General features: G+C 46.5%; 2 protein-coding genes and 2 non-coding genes across 6 annotated transcripts in view; 2 read left to right on the top strand and 2 right to left on the bottom strand.

Moving 5' to 3' along the window:
- Window positions 1-842: 842 nt before the first annotated feature.
- Window positions 843-914, bottom strand: trnae-cuc (transfer RNA glutamic acid (anticodon CUC)). Its single transcript has one exon. It is a non-coding gene; the product is annotated as a tRNA-Glu (tRNA).
- A 168-nt stretch (window positions 915-1,082) lies between these two features.
- Window positions 1,083-1,164, top strand: trnas-aga (transfer RNA serine (anticodon AGA)). The gene has a single exon. It is a non-coding gene; the product is annotated as a tRNA-Ser (tRNA).
- A 1,280-nt stretch (window positions 1,165-2,444) lies between these two features.
- ppdpfb (pancreatic progenitor cell differentiation and proliferation factor b) lies at window positions 2,445-5,695 on the top strand. Its single transcript, XM_085442974.1, has 5 exons — window positions 2,445-2,749; window positions 3,980-4,074; window positions 4,158-4,235; window positions 5,078-5,171; window positions 5,251-5,695. Exons 2-5 carry the CDS (start codon window positions 4,020-4,022, stop codon window positions 5,363-5,365), a joined length of 342 nt encoding a protein of 113 aa, XP_085299100.1. The 5' UTR covers window positions 2,445-2,749; window positions 3,980-4,019; the 3' UTR covers window positions 5,366-5,695.
- Window positions 5,696-8,341: 2,646 nt separating this feature from the next.
- LOC146685280 (uncharacterized) overlaps window positions 8,342-16,185 on the bottom strand; it is a 14,499-nt gene continuing 6,655 nt past the window's right edge. The window contains exons 2-5 of one of the 3 annotated variants that reach the window (XM_085442971.1): window positions 13,608-13,703; window positions 12,672-13,085; window positions 12,472-12,567; window positions 8,342-12,284 (exon numbers count right to left, since the gene is read on the bottom strand). In XM_085442971.1, the coding sequence (XP_085299097.1) occupies window positions 11,924-12,284; window positions 12,472-12,567; window positions 12,672-12,733 (519 nt within the window). In that variant the 5' untranslated portion in view covers window positions 12,734-13,085; window positions 13,608-13,703 and the 3' untranslated portion in view covers window positions 8,342-11,923. Of the gene's footprint in view, window positions 12,285-12,471; window positions 12,568-12,671; window positions 13,086-13,168; window positions 13,203-13,607; window positions 13,704-16,185 lie in introns of those variants that run through there. The other 2 variants (XM_085442972.1, XM_085442973.1) reach the window with 2 other exon arrangements.

Genomic DNA, 16,185 nt, shown 5'->3' with positions numbered 1-16,185 from the left:
CACTGAGAACTTTCAGCTTTATTCGGGTCCGGGGCCTCTCTCATGTAGATCGTTAAAGGGATCAGATTTGGAAGCTTATGGTGAATTAATTAAAAACATTTTGGTTTATTGTAAATGTTTGGATATCAATAAAGCATTCCTTTAAATGAAATGTGCCCTGTGATCTCTTCACTTCACTGCTGTGCATAAATTTACTGACACATCTTTACAATCTGTAAATTGAATAAACATTAATTAAAGTTTGATTCTGGATTTGAGGCTCTCCTTTTTCTGAATTCATGGAAAAGTATTGCTGAATTTAACTGATTTAAATTCAGATGAAGGCTGCAAAGTTAGAGAAATAAAGCCATGACCATCTCCTGGGTTGCTAAATTTCCTGAGTTTAGAGTCAACTATGACACCTGGGGCTGAACAGGAAGTCAATCTGACGGTTTTTGGGTTTCAATATGAGAAAACGTCAGCTTTTAAAAAAATAAGCTGCATGCATATTCTATTCTGTATGCAAACAGCATAGGTGACAGAGGCTGAGGTCACCGAAGGTTAAATATGTTTACAGATTTTCGTCTTGATGCATTCTCAATCATCCAGGAAAGTGAATCTTTGATCAGTGGTTGTTGATCAGTGGTCATGAGAATTAGCATAATTATGATTAAGGAACTGACCTCCCGGCCCATTGTCCCTTCAGTGGGCTGGTTTCAGTCATTATGCAAATGTACTGTTTATAAGATTTGGGGAAACCTGCAGTCAGCTGAGACTGAAGAAGTCACTTGGATGAGTGACGAAACGTTTCTCCCACAAAACGCTACGTGTGAATGCACGCTTCGGTTTTCAGAAAAAGGGTGTTCCCTGACCGGGAATCGAACCCGGGCCGCGGCGGTGAGAGCGCCGAATCCTAACCACTAGACCACCAGGGAGAGTTACCGTGAATGGTCACAATCAGGCTTAAATAGTAACGTGAAACAATCATGTTCGTAGTATTAAAGTGGTCACACTTCCCCGTTCTGTATCAGTACGGGTCATATGAGAACCACACCTGTAGAGTGACAGGTGTAGGTGGCGGCAGGAGGTAGGTAGGTAGGTAGGTTGTCGTGGCCGAGTGGTTAAGGCGATGGACTAGAAATCCATTGGGGTCTCCCCGCGCAGGTTCGAATCCTGCCGACAACGAACGTTTTGCACAATCACTCGTTCCTGTTCTCCTACGAACCTGACCACAGACAGGTGAGATAAAGCTGTGCCACTGTCGAGGCTCTCAGATGAGTATGGAAGCCCGTTTCCGCCACTAAAAAAAAAAAAGAAGCTAGTATCCATAACTCGAAATTTCGAGTTATTTTTCTCAAAATTTCGAGTTAGCTCTGCCAATCAAAAATATACGTGAATGAGGTCGCTTTCTTGTTACCCGGAAGCATATGGCGCAGGACCGCGCACTCAAAAACGGATCCCAACAAATGAAAGTATGTTTGCTGATAGTAACACCATGTGATTCAGCTAATAACACAGGGATTTCATCATTTGTGAAGCCAGGCTGAAAACACTCAGCAATCTGTGCATTCACGACTGGATGTAATACCGGTAGCTTAGCTGTAGCATTTGTAGCTGAGGGCTTCAGCTTCCGGGTAACATGGAAATGACGTCATTCACGTAGATTACTGATTGGCAGCGCTAACTCGAAATTTCGAGTTGCTTTTCTCAAAATTTTGAGTTAATATGTCGAAATTTCGAGATAATAACTCGAAATTTCGAGAAAAAAACTCAAAATTTCGAGATAATAACTCGAAATTTTGAGTTATGGATCCTTTTTTTTTTTTTTTTAGTGGCGGAAACGGGCTTCCATAGATGAGAGACACCTGCATTTAAAATCAGCAGAACTGACCTCAAGTACTACAGTAAAATATGTATATATAGCAAACATGGTAGATAAAATTTAGACATAAACAGTCATAAAAGTATAAAAGCAAATATAAAAACTGAGCAAAAAAACTCTAAACTGCATCAGCGTCATGACCTCCTTTTTTCTCCAGTTTACTGAGTCAGTTACCGAGTCACCCCCATTAAACAGGTTTTAGTCATAATGTAGTTTACTGTGTTTTTATTTGTAGTTTTTACTGGGATTTCTTTAAAAAAAAAGTTTTTTATGGTATTGTTTACGTGCTACTGTAAGGTGACCTTGAGGGTCTGAAAGGCGCCTCAATAATACAATAAAATGTATGATTATTATTATTATTACCGGCAGAGGGCGCTGGAGGCTGCTGGTAGCGCAGAGAACAAAGAGAAGTGCAGGAAAACGAGCGTCGTGTTAACGGTTACAGCCTCAACGGAAATGAAATGAACGCATGTAAAGTGAGCTTGTACTGAGGCTTACAGGGAGATACACGCGCCGGTCTCGGTGTGCCGGTATTTTGTGATGCAAATGTTGAAATTTTGTTTCAGTGATGTTTCCATGGAAACCCGCTGATTCAGCGCTGACGCGACTTCAACGGGGTGTTTTTTTAGGGAAAGGGGGAAGCGGTGAGGGCGGAGCCTTTGTTCGTCCCGCCTCCCACTGGGGTACGTCATGTCCAGTATAAAGGCGGGAGCTGCCCGTTCCTCCGCATACCGCAGCATCGTCGGAACTCGCTCGGGCCTTGGAGGGTCACATTTACCCAAAACTTCTTTTCAAATGGGCCCCGTTGCCTAGCGTTCACTCCCCCAGCCTCGCCGACTGATCGAAGGGAGTGCTCCCGAACATCAAGCACGTCTGGGTCCGCACAAGGTGAGGCTACCGACCGCGACGAGCGGTTAGAAAATGGTGGTTAGCGGTGCCTGTGACGGCCGTTTCCGGCACAAAGTGGGCATTTTCGATGGTTTCACGTTCCCATCTCGTCCCGAAGCCTTTCTGTCCCCGTTATGCTAACCGTTACGTCTCTCTCGGTGTTGCCGTGGGAGCAGCGGGGGGCTGTCGGGCCGTTAAAGGCGGATTAATCGGAAACAAAATGTCCTCCGGGACATCCTCCGTGTGCCCCCCCTCCTTCCCCCGGGGTCTTTTCTCCCACCGGGCCGTTTGCAGGGTGACCCCGATGGGGCGGATTCACGTCAAGATGTCGGTCTGCTGCAGTGACCGTTAGTTGTAAACAAGCCCGGCTGGGATGACGTCATTGCCGTGGACGTGTGTACGTGCAGCACGCGAGGCTGCAGAGTGACCGTGATGCTTTCATGTACTGTTATATTGTCTGCAGGCGGGTTTCGCCTCACACTGTTAGGCTGCTGTGGCAGGTTTACACCTGTGTAGAATAAAAACAAGATCCTGTGATGCACTCTTGATGTCGGCCTGATGTCTCTGCAGCTGCTCTTTGACGTCAGGCTTTATTGATGAACAGATGATCAATGAGCTGCACGCTCACGTGTCCCGTGTAAGCACAGGCAGGAATCATGTTTAAGCCCTTTGTGGGAGGGGATGTTTGGTTCCTAGCTGGCCTTGTTTACGGTGGGACAGGTTCGGGTGTCACTCACACAGCAGAGCAGCCTCTGTGATGGTGATTATTGGAGTAATAATATCTATGGACACAGGAAGTGATGCTTCACAGACACTGATGCAGGGATGATTGATGGCGTTTGTGTTTATATACCTTTTTGTTTCCATAGAGGCAGCGATTGGTCAGATTCTGCACACAGATTACACAGTAATCTTTATTTTCTCGTGTAATCCTCTGAATTACAGTAGTAACCATAATCTGTTATTGGCTTTCTGTTTAATGTCAACAGTGAGCACAGCGAGCAGTGTGTTCATTATCATCAGTGCTTCTCCATCACTGGTGTGTATTTTTAATGGATGCGTGAAGTCCTGCCCACAGGACGATCTGATTGGTTGGAGAAAGAAAACAGAGGAGCACATGTAAACAAACTGTCAGGACATGGTCACGTGACTCTGTCACTGCTTTAATGACTGAAATGGTGACTGCAGGTCATTGGTGTGATTACTTCCTGTTTGTTTTGTCCCCTGCAGGGTTCCATCAGCACAGTGTACAGCGACCAACGGCCCAACAATGGCAGCTATCCCAGCAGGAGGGTCTCTCGTGGCGACCACTGATTACTACCGAAGTGAGTATCGCACGAAGAAGAGTTGGCAGGTTACAGTCAGCGAGGTGTGAGGTGGAGACTAACCCGAGGTTTGTGTCCGGCAGGGCGCATCGGCTCTACGTCCAGCAGCAGCTCGTGTGGCAGTTCGGAGTACAGCGGCGAGGTCATCCCTCACCATCCGGGTCAGTGCACAGTGGGACAGGGCGGGGCCGGGAGTCTGGTGGCGTGGGAGCATTCTGTCGCGTTTCTTGTGCCGACATCATGCGGTTTAAAATGCAGCAGTCGGGGCTTTCTGAGATGCTCCACCCACTCGCTCGCACACTGAGTGAGTTAAGCGGCGGCTCTTCTGGCAGGAACTTTGTGTCCTGAAGCGACGCCCACGTGAGCTGATGCAGATGTTTGTCTCTGAGCATGCTCAGTTCTTCCTCCCTCAGCCTCAGTTTGGGAGACTGTGGGGCTCAGAGACCGGTCTGATCCGGTTTGTTGAATTACAGCTCATGTGAGAGTGCTGCTCTTCATCACCACAGCACACGCATGTCGCCAGGGAGCTCGCACAGACGCACACACGCTCAGAGTGAACTGAACACACCCAGTTTCCCCTTTCACCTACTTTCAAGAACAGAGCTGGGAGAGTGTGTGTGTGTGTCTCAGAAACCAGGGCGGTGCTCGGACTCACCGAGACTTTATGAAGGTCTGATGCAGTCATTTCCTGCTTTCTTTTCCTGTTGCCATAGAAACGTCTTTGTTATAAAATAACTGACCAGTTTGAAACTCGTTTAAACTTGTGTGAGCGGCGTCAGTCAGTGATCATGTGATCCATCAGCTGGTCAGGCTGACGTGTGAACTGCTTCCGCCTGTAGATGGCTGGAAAAGTTTGATTTCATTAGTTTTCACGTTTGTGTTCAGAAAGTTTGACTTTTTCTTGTGAGCGAGGTTAACGTCGCCGCTGTGACGGCGGGAAGCGCAGCAGTCCTTTCACGGTTAAACGCTGCTGTCGTGTCTGAATGTTGGACTCTGTCCACAGGACTGCCCAAGCAGGACTCCGGCCACTGGTGGTCCACTTTCTTCTTCGGGAAGCAGCCGGGGATGACCCCACTGACTGAGGAGGCGCAGCACAAGTATGGACACACACGCACATAAATAAACTTTATTAGCAGCGATGGTCTGACTTGGTTAACGCCGCTCTCTTCCTGGCAGGGCGGGGATATCTGGTGTGGTGACTAACGGTCAGATCACCTGTGTCGCCCGGGAGATGGTGATGCAGCGGCAGGCGAGCGAGAGCAGCGACGCGGGAAGCCCCGTCTCCTCGTGATCCCACGGTCTCTCTCGGTCTTGCCACCACACCTGATTGGGGGGAATCGAACCATCAGCCAACGCTAGGTGACGGGAGGAAGTCCCGTTTACAGCCTTAGTTTCTTTTTTTCCTTTTGTACGTGTCGTAGTGTGGCTGCGTGTTCTGTTCCTGTAACCTCACTTTTTAAATTAATGACCAAAAATAAAAAATAAAAGCAGCCGATAAGCTCTGTTTGTTTTTAACATTTGTAATGTGTTTGTATTCAGCCTGAAGGTGGCGCTGCCACAGGCTTTTCTTAACCTTTCTCACTTTGTCACTGCAAACGAAATAAAGTCGAGTGCATCCCGACGCTCTGTGTGTTTGTTCAGCCTCCAGGTGACATCAGGGTGAGGAGGCGATGCTTCATTGGCCTCAGTACAGGACGGACAAACACCTCCTCCTGCTCCTCCTGCTCCTCCTCAGGGCGATAAACTCAAACCCTGATTTCATAGAAACTGCTTCAGGATCGATAACACGTCACCTGAAAGCCCGCAGCACTGCACGTTATTACTGTGACATCAGCAGCAGCCTCTAATCTGTCATATTAACAAATACTCAGATTACTGTAGCTGGATTATTGCTGATCAGGTGCGAGTGTGGAGATCAGCTGACTGATCGTTCATGAAGCGGTGCTGTGGGCTCAGCTCATCTTTGTCACACAGCTTCAGTCACATAAATGATGAAGACTTTATGACATCATCAGCTACGTTTTCGTTAAACGATGGAAGCTTCAGCGTGCGTGAGAGGATGGAGGCTCAGGATCGCACGCAGACAGGCCCAGGTTGTTTTTGTGATTAACTGATTTAGAAATATTTAATGTGTTTGTCTTAAACTTTCACCCATCGAAGTACAGATTCCAAACACGTATTTTCGGGCGTTTATAGGGGCCTCGCTGACCCCCATGAATACCCCGTGTCAACTAGCATGAACAGCTGGTCACGCCTCAGATTTACCTGACAAGGTGAGGTCTCTGAACCGCCTACCGACAGGTAAAGTGAGTCTGTGGAGCAGTGTTGGTGCTCAGGTAAATGAGCAGCTTTCATCCCTTACCTGGGCTGTGTGAGTGTGAAGGCAAAAGTGTGTCACATGACGTACGTGTGATGAGCTGGACTAAGGCCAGAGCGGGCACAGACTCGGTTTGTGATGAGGAGGCCTGCTGGATGGAGCCATCCGTCCTCGGTGTTTTCAGATCAGATTAAGAGTGCTGGCTGTCACGGCGATAGCCTCCATCTTTTATTTACAGTCTGTGGTTAGGCTGAGGGTGAAGCGGTCCCGCTGCGTGGAGAAATCTGCTGTGACGGCGGCAGAAACCCTGACGCGGGCTTTTCTGGCCGGCAGTGAAAGGTTTGTGTGAGCGTTGCTCATCTCTGCGCGTCTCTATGAAACGCAGGAAAGACAAACAATGTTCTGCTCCGCCGCACCGAGGCCTCATTTGTTTCCATGCTGCACTTTTTCCAGGTCACCGGCTGCTTCGAGGAGCTGTTCTCCTCCACCGCGGCCCGGGCCGTGGCTCCGCCTTTCTACCAGGTGAGAGGAATCACTGGCTGCACCGTTCATTCATTTTATTATCAAACTGGGCATTTTAGTCATGTGATGCAGTCATGTGACCAATTAAACAAAGATAGCGGAGTTCATTATACAGCAGTTGTTTTGTTTGATAGCCCTGTTAAAGATTAATGTCAGTCTGTAGGTGCTCCAGCTTTTCTTCAAATTCTTTCATTCTCACTCGCTTTTGCAACTTTATACTTTTGTGTTGTCGCAGCAACAACTGCACCTCATTGTTAGTCTGTTTAAAAACTCGCTGCTTTTCCTCCACATTTTGCCGCCACGTTTCAAAGAGCCGGAAAGTAAATAAACGGCAGACAGCCAAACGAGGCAGGTCGAAACTCGTTTCACGCATGCGCAGGACTGGAACGTAAGCGTTTTCGACCGTTTCAATGTGGACGCACAACTCTGTGACAACGACTGAAAATGGTAGTGTGGACGCGGAGCGTTTGCAGACGAAAACACCGTTTTCAAATCTATCCGGGACCATTGCTGTGAGTCACAGGCAGAGGTGTGGACTCGAGTCACATGACTTGGACTCGAGTCAGACTCGAGTCATTAATTTTATGACTTTAGACTTGACTTGAAAAAATGTTCTAAGACTTGTGACTTGACTTGGACTTTTACACCAATGACTTGGGACTTGAATTGGACTTGAACCGGTTTACTTGAAAAGACTTGATATTTTACCCCAAATATAAAATTTAACATGCATATTATATAGAGATTGAAAATGTGACGTCATTCACGGGTAGAACCGCAAAGGATTCTGGGAACTCGTGGCAAGCGGTACTAGCGCACGCAGGCTTTCAATTGAAATCAGTCACACAGCGATAAAAAGAAACACAAAAATGTCAAGAAGCTGTTGTATTATTAACTGCAATAGCCGGTCGCATGACAGCCACGGGAAGCCAACGGGTAAAGAGATCGGTTGTTATCGGATTACGTCGTTGAAGAGAAATTGTTCGAGCCATGTTTCCGAAGTAACAAAGAGGCGACGGATGGCCTGGATTGCAGCCATTCAAAGAGCAAATATAACGTCCCAGAACCCTCCAGCTCACAGGTTAGTCTGCTCCAAGCATTTACACGAAGGTCAGTCTGCTGTTGTAGTTAATGCGTCATTTTCATAACATAATTGGTGATATAGGTTACAAGCAAGTCTGGCGCTGAACAGAAATTGTCGCGCTATGCTCCTTTATTTATTGTGCATAAATAGTGAATTGTCCTGACACAATATTGCGTTTCGCTTCTGTTATTATGGTACATTGACAAAAACATATACTTTTATTCACAGGATAAAACAGGTTTTTTGTATCACTAATTGTCCAGTGCGATTACAGCATACAGTATTATTGTCACTGCTACATTTCTGTGATGGGTACTGTTAGGTATTTTAGTACCATGGTAGCATTTACTGGATATTGTTTTATAGTGACATTATGCAGGAAAACTCTGTCATTCAATAAGGCCCCTTTGTTTTAGTTATTTTTCTCTTTGACCCAAGAATTGATGTGTGAGAATCACAGGCTGGTACAAGGTTGAAATACCACAGAGATCACTCCCTCAGCTACATTAGTTTCTTAATCTTTTAGACGCCTGTTGAAGGCCAAATGGTTTGTTTCAGATTTCACTAATGTAAGAACTCTTCGTTTTGTGCCTTGAAAATATGTCGCTGAGATAATCACAATTGTAGCTGAACTGATACACTACACAAAGGATGCTTCTTCACCCAAGGGCAGGAAGACGCTGCCTTATCTTGGTCTGTACTGGTTTAAACTGATAAATCTGCTGTCTCATGAATTTTACCCTCTATATAAACTGTTGTACTTGTGAATAAAGTTGAGTCACTTTGGGAAGACAACCTGAAGCAGTCTCTGTTTTCTTGTTCTCCCAAGCTGCTCCCGAGCTCGTACTAACACGCTGAATGGCATGCTTGAATATTACTTGAGAATATATTTGACTGTGTTACAGACTAAGGTACATTCTCTGCTGATAGACGTCCACGCCTCGGAGGAAGCCGATCCACGGATTAGGCCCTGGAAACCGTTTCCTTCAGGTACCAGAAATTATTTCCACTACTAATTAATTACCATTGAGCTCAAAGGTCCTATTAATAAACGGTTAACGAATGTGTATTTATGACGACGATTTGTGAGACTGGTAAACTTATGATACGTACGATGGTCTTTCGTTCTACACGGTGCATTTCAAGGTCCTGCACCCATCCGTCGGTAAACTGTACCTGGGCTTGTTGCAGTGACCTGAAGTTACTAAACTTCATGAGTGTATGCACTCACTCCAAGAAGCGTATGATTATAAATATGCATATAAATATGCTATGATGAGATAGCTGACTTCATCTAACTAGCAAATGTTGTCCAGGCTACGTTGGTGATGCAGTTTTTTTTTAATGTGTATGATATTTTTGTCATGCGATTTCAAAGCCGGTCCTACAACCGCATCCAAGAATAACATGCAGCGTATCTCAGAACTGTCGGTGAAAATTATTCTTGGAGCTAGGTTTAATTGAGCTGCATTTTAAAGAGGTGCAATTTCACAATTTGTGTATATTTTCTAAGTTCACTATTTTGTCATGTGTTGAGAAAAACACAGATTTTAAAATTACATGGTCTAATATTTACATTTAGCATAACTGCAACATTATTTTTATTTTTTATTTTTTTAAAGACTCGAAAGGACTTGAAATTCAAAGTTTCAGACTTGTGACTTTACTCGGACTTTTACACCAGTGACTTGAGACTCGACTCTGACTTGCCTGACATTACTTGAGACTTACTTGAGACTTGCAAAACAATGACTTGGTCCCACCTCTGGTCACAGGCTACGTCCACACGTACACGGGTATTTTTGAAAGCTGAGATTTTCCGTTTTCGTTTTAAAAAATAATCCCGTCCACACGTAAACGCAGTAAAGAAGGAAAACGCTGCTAGGAACATGCCAAAGCAGCAGGTGGCGCTAGATTCCTAACCGTGCAGAAATGTTGGCCAATCAGAAGTCTAGAAGCCTCGGTGGGGAAAAAGTAAACAAAGCTGGGGCATAGAAGCAGAACCGAGTCGTATGTGTGGAGGGACAGTAACTGTGTGTATATGTAAGCATTTAAACACTGCAGAGAGTAGAATTAACAGTAACAGTATTGTAGAAATTCATTTCACCTAAACAATAACGTGGCGCACAGTGTGACCTCAAAAAAGGCGCACATCTTTGACGCTGTGTTTTCTCGTCCACACGTAAATACAAAAACTGAGTTTCTAAATATCCACCCTGGCCGGAGTTTTTAGAAATCTCCGTTTTCAGTGACCGAAAACGCCGTTTACGTGTGGACGGGAGGTGCAAACGCATAGAAAAATCTGCGTTTTCAAAAATACCCGGGTACGTGTGGACGTAGCCTCAGTGTGAGTCACTAAAAGACAAGGATCCAGAATTTGCTGCGCTGGCTGCTGAGCTCTGTGGGGTTTTACCTGCACTAGATGCACCTGCTCCGTGTCGTTTCTATCTCGGACTTTATGTCCTCTACAAGAGTTTCTGGGGTTTTTTTTTTGCTGGTTCTTCAAATGTTCAATAAAAACATGTATGCTAATTCATAATGAAGAAAGCTTTGTAACTATCCCCACTAGTGAAGACTGTCATTTCCACAACACAGAGGTGCGGCACACCTGGTGAAAGCTCGCTCAGCTGTTGCACTTTATTTGATTTCATTGTTGAAGCAGATTGAGACGTAAAGCTCACACCGGAGGCCGAATACCTGATGAAATATCAGCGTCAACCCGATGCGACGGGGAAATGTCTACCTGTCTGTGCATACCTGTAGACACCTGTCACTGGATTTATAAATTACCTGCAGATTCACGCGTGTGGAATTAGTGTGATAATCGTCACACATGCAGTCAGAACGTGTAGATTAAAGCCCTCGTCACAGTTTGCACATGTGGCCTCAAATATCACAGGAACTAAAACAGGAAGTGAGACGAGCTTCTGTGGCCGTGTGGGGCTCTTCATCCGGGCGCCCTGCTCTAACATCACCATCACTTCACCAATTTCACATTTTATTCACTGAGACCTGTAAACAGCGACAAAACCATAAACCAATCAGGAACGAGTTCACTCTTTGGTTTGAGGAACCATTTTTCAGACCACGCCCATCTTTTAGCCATGCCCTGCTCCTGGTTCTGGAGGGTCACTCAGTGGACGTGTCCAAATTCATGGGCTGCGTCCTCCTGAGGCCGCATTTGTGGACCGATTACGTCACAGCGACACGATGAAGGCTGTCCAAATTCGTAGACTCCTCTGAATGCAGCCGACAAATGCGTCCTCCTTTTCCACGAATTTGGGGTCGGGTGTGTCTTTCGTGGCCCACGATATCCCAGAATTCATAGCGCGGCCCAGCCAAACTCCAGTTTCCAACGATGGCAGCCGCCACTAAGTTTTAAAATTACTCTTATTAATCTTTCTAGGTCACAAAATAAACTTTGAACATATTTTCAGCTGTGTAAACTTCAAATATCTGCTCAGTTTATCAAGATATCGCATATTTGCAAAAGTGCTTCGACGTTTTCAGAGACATCTTTTACCCACCAGCTCGATAGCTAGCCGGGAGCTCGAGGGTCACCGATGCGGCCGAGAACGGCACAACTCCGGCACATCATGTTCAGATCACCGCGGACTTTCACTACTCAGGTTAAACGTGATATATAATTCACTTAGACAACCTAAAATGTTGTTGTTGGGCTTTTTTCAGTGTTTTGTTTGTTCGTGAGTAAATCGGTTTGGCTGAGATTAAAGTTATTAGATTAGATAAAATAAAACTTTATTAATCCATCGGGTGGTTTTCACACAGCTGAATAAACGTCAAACAGAAAACTGATTAAACAGACGTGTGAGACGGTCGAGAGTTTCCTCCAGTGTCCTGTTATATTTTAGATAGCAAGGAGCAGACGGCTGAGTTTATTAAACTCCACCGAGGCAGCGGTGACGCTAATCAGAAGGCTGGACCGTCCAATTTCCCCAACCTCGTACTTCCGGCCTACCCGATCTTCTGAGGACCCGGCCCATGTAGACCGCGAAGGCCGGGTCCTCAAGAGGATGCAGCCCATGAATTTGGACACGACATGTGGTTCGTTTCCTTCTACGGTGAAGTCGGGGGAGGAGCTTGTCCCCAGGGGATCGCCGCCCTGTTATTAAGAGTGGACGTTCACAGGAACGACCTGCAGGGTGAGGTGCGCTTGTTTCATCTACTTGGCTCTGTGGTTGCTTGGTTTGGAGGTGGAGGAGGAGGAAGAAGCGCTGAGGATGATGCTGACCCATAATCCTTTGGTTCCCACGAGACCCGGCAGTCCTGAGAGGAGAGAAGCGAGGGGGAGGGCCATTAAAGCATTTAAACAGGTTTTAGTGCAGACGCCTGCTCTGCTCCGCCCTCTGTGCTTCACACGTGAATACATTGAAAACTGGATTTCTACAACCTGTAGCTGTTTTCTGGCGTGGCGTTTGAGGATCAGTTTCAGGCGTGTTCACTGAAGGTTTACCTGGAGCTGTTTCCACGGTAACCCAAAGCGTGGGCAGTCTCTGCTTGTCCTGACAGCCGCGTGCGGGCTTGGTGGGTTCTGGACTCGGCGGTAGACCTGAGGAGAGCAGACAGACGGGTGAAAACCACGTTTCGTGCGACAGAACCGACCAGCTGTTCTGAGATTAGTTTGGTGTCGGTGGTCGAGTCCGTCATTTTTACCCACGGCTGTCATCGTCACCCCGTGACCCAGGCGAACAACGTGGACCCGCGCTCTGACTCATGTGGCGTCGAAGCGGCTGAGCATGCTCAGTGTGGATGTTTTCTCTCTGCTCACTGATCCAAACACACTGCTGCAGAGGAGCAAAGCGTCCGTCCTGCTGCCTCAGGCGAACGTTACCCTCGTTACCCTCGACTGTTTTTTAACCCGTGACACATGACTGAGTGAATGTTGATGCACACCTGCTCTTCTTCTGCTTTGCTCATTTCCTGACGTTAAACACAAAGTTTCTGATGATGAGCTCAGGTGGCTCTGAACACTTCATCACACCTGCAGCTCGAGAGAGGCAGCCAATCAGAAGAGCCGTTGTTGCTGCTGGTTTGTCGTTGTATAACAGGATGAACTGGTGCAGAAAACTGAATGAAGACAAATGTTTGTTTTACATGCAGGAGTTTGTCTAGTGGGGTCAAAGGTCAAAGATTCAGAACATGGTGCTCACTTTCCAGAAGATGTTTGTTTGCAGTTATCTTTATTCTGAGCACGACCAGGACGCATGCACGCCAACACGCCAACACACCTTTGTGCCACATCAGAGATTTACCATCACAATGACTCACAAGTTAAAAATACAGCTTATGGTGTGTGTGTGTGTGTGTGTGTGTGTGTTATGTGTGTGTGTGTGTGTGTGTGTGTTATGTGTGTGTGTGTGTGTTATGTGTGTGTGTGTGTGTGTGTTATGTGTGTGTGTGTGTGTGTTGTGTGTGTGTGTTATGTGTGTGTGTGTGTGTGTGTGTTATGTGTGTGTGTGTGTGTGTGTGTTATGTGTGTGTGTGTTATGTGTGTGTGTGTGTGTGTTATGTGTGTGTGTGTTATGTGTGTGTGTGTTATGTGTGTGTGTGTTATGTGTGTGTGTGTGTGTGTTATGTGTGTGTTCATACTTCGGTAGAAGTGGTTTCGGGCGAGCACGCAGGCTGGAGAGTTGACACTGGTCATGGTGGTTCAGGGTGGGTTTGCTGACCTGCAGGATCCACAACCTGCAGACAGACAGATGGAGGTCAAAGGTCAGATCCAGTTTGAAAGGTGTAAATAATGTAACAGAGGCAGGAACAGAAACAGGATGAAGTCAGGAGGAAGTAGAAGAAATGAATAAAAGCAACGAACCAGAATAGAAAACTGATTTATTGGAGCACCCAGACTCCCTGAGCATCGTCTCTGAGATTCCTCCGGCCCGTTTCCATCGGCACCTCGACTTTAAAAGCAGTGACGGAGGGGGGAGGCTGCCAGCCGGCTCCCAGCATTTAAACAGTGATCGATAAACTCTGAGGAGCTGAGCGGCTGCACACCGTGCCTGCAGGAAGTAGGAGCAGTGCTGACGTCCACGTGTTGGTTTAATGTAGCGTCTTAAGGGGAAGATGCAGGAGTTTGGGTCTGACTCATTACTCCTCACGAGAAAGAAGCTGTTTCCATGACGTCTGCTTATGTCGGTAATAAAACCTCATACCGAAATGAAGCTTATGAGCCTTTATCACCGCTTTGAAGCTTCTGTGCTGACATGAGACAATGTGCTCACAGTTCAAATGTTATGGAAAGTAATTCAACTTTTTTGGGTTTTTTATTATTGGTGTGTGTGTGTGTGTGTGTGTGTGTGTGTGTGTGTGTGTGTGTGTGTGTGTGTGTGTGTGTGTGTGTGTGTGTCTGTCTGTGTGTGTGTGTGTGTGTGTGTGTCTGTGTGTGTGTGTGTGTGTGTGTGTGTGTGGATTTAATATCCAGCACAGGCTTACAGGATGAATCTGCTCACATGCAGCCAGCTGCCCCGCAGAGGCCGACGCCACATAAACTGGAGGCAGGACTGTGAGAAAAACCAGTCAGAGGCGCATCAAACCAGTATTCAACCAAACATCTGTCACTGGTGTTTCCGTTCAGCAGCAACTGAGAGCCTGAAAGTGACATCATCCATACGTGGGAGAGAAACAGGAAGCTCACTGCGGGCCTCAGTTACTGAGTCAGCTGGAAAAATTCATAACTTCAGTTTTTCTGATGATCAGATACGTTCAGCGTTAATGTTCGACCTTTGTAAATGTTTGGTTTGCAAAGACCTCTGGGGTCAAAGGTGGCATCAGCGTAATGTCAGCGGCTTGAGGAGGAGGGCGGAGCATCCGAGCTCAGCCTCACACTTTGAGTCAGCTTAAAAGGCTTTTAGCACGAGCAGCTATTTCTGCTATAGGTGGACAGCAGAGAAGAGCCCCCCCCCCTCAGGAAACGCTGATACCTGAGTCAGTGTGACCTTTCACCTGAGCATGGGCGTAGGAGCTTGGAGGGGGACGTCTTTGCCGTGTTTGTGTTCCTGTATTCGTGTGTACTCGGTGCTTCGACCTTGTTGAAATACATCTGCCTGGAAACCTCTGGAGGTCATTCAGTGTAATGTGATTACTTTGGCAGGTGTGTTTTCCTGATAAGCTGAGGTCAGAGTCGTAGACCGGAGGCCGGTGTGTTTGCGTCCTCGTGGTGTTCAGTGGCAAGTCGACCTGTTGGTTTTAGATAAGTTCCTTTTTTTGGTTACAGAAAATATTTGCTGTTGGAGGACTCTGGACTGGACGCTTATTTTTAAACCCGCCGGCTCCGGTTTGGCCCTCTGGGTCCTTTACAGTGAGCTCACATACAAACTTCCAGACACTTTATCTGCACAGATGATCTTAACCTGAAGCTGTGACGCTGCGTGGCTGCGGCCCACGCTAACATTTGTACACAAATCTCTGAAGTTTGTAGATTTTAAAATCAGAGCTGTTACTTTACATTCAGCTGTGTTTACTCTGCAGAGCGCTCAGCGATTCTATCAGCTCGACCAACATCAGCAAACACACAAACTGTGTGTGTGCAGCTGAAGGTCCAGCTGCTGTATCTGACTGAGAGGGAAAAGACGGAGAGCTCAGAGATGCAGACAGATCAGAAAGGGAAGCAAACGCAAAGCTTACATGTGACGTAGAATCACATGTTGCATCTGTGTATGACGCCTTTTGATAAATGTCCTGCAAAACAAACTAAGGTGCACAAACTTGTGTTATTCAAGTGTTGCATGATGACACTGGGCAGTGTCCTCCTGGACAAACAGGTCAGCTTTCATTAGTGTGGTGAATCCACAGGAAGCTCTGTGTGTGACTGATACACCGTGGAGCTCGTGCTTACAGTCAGGTCACAGCGAGTGTAGCAGGGATGAATTGATCATATGATGATGCTGAGATTCAGTCACTGAACTGCATCTTTATTAGGGATGGGTCCCGGTATCGTTCTGACATAAACGGTAGTAACCAGACCGAAAAGCAGCGCACATTTCGGTGCTTTTTTTCCCCCCTGAAATGTCAGACACTTTAGATTCTAGCCAATCATTTTACGTTTCTGAGGATAGTAGGCGGGCCCAGGTACGTACGTTCTGTTAGAGCAGAGCTACAGATTAAAAATGACCAAGGCGAAGCGGTCAAAGTCTGGCTGTACTTCACAGCAAAAGATGCAAACTCAGCA

The sequence above is a fragment of the Copadichromis virginalis genome, linkage group LG20, assembly GCF_057382275.1.
Source record: "Copadichromis virginalis isolate Kocher_CV1m ecotype Utaka linkage group LG20, C_Virginalis_male_GT1.1, whole genome shotgun sequence".
NCBI lineage: Eukaryota > Metazoa > Chordata > Actinopteri > Cichliformes > Cichlidae > Copadichromis > Copadichromis virginalis.
This window is presented reverse-complemented; position numbering and strand designations above follow the sequence as displayed.

Coding starts and splice junctions, on each gene's coding strand:
- ppdpfb (XM_085442974.1), top strand. CDS start 4,020: ATGGCAGCTATCCCAGCAGGAGGGTCTCTCGTGGCGACCACTGATTAC. Junction 4,075..4,157: donor GACCACTGATTACTACCGAA/GTGAGTATCGCA, acceptor TGTGTCCGGCAG/GGCGCATCGGCTCTACGTCC. Junction 5,172..5,250: donor ACTGAGGAGGCGCAGCACAA/GTATGGACACAC, acceptor TCTTCCTGGCAG/GGCGGGGATATCTGGTGTGG.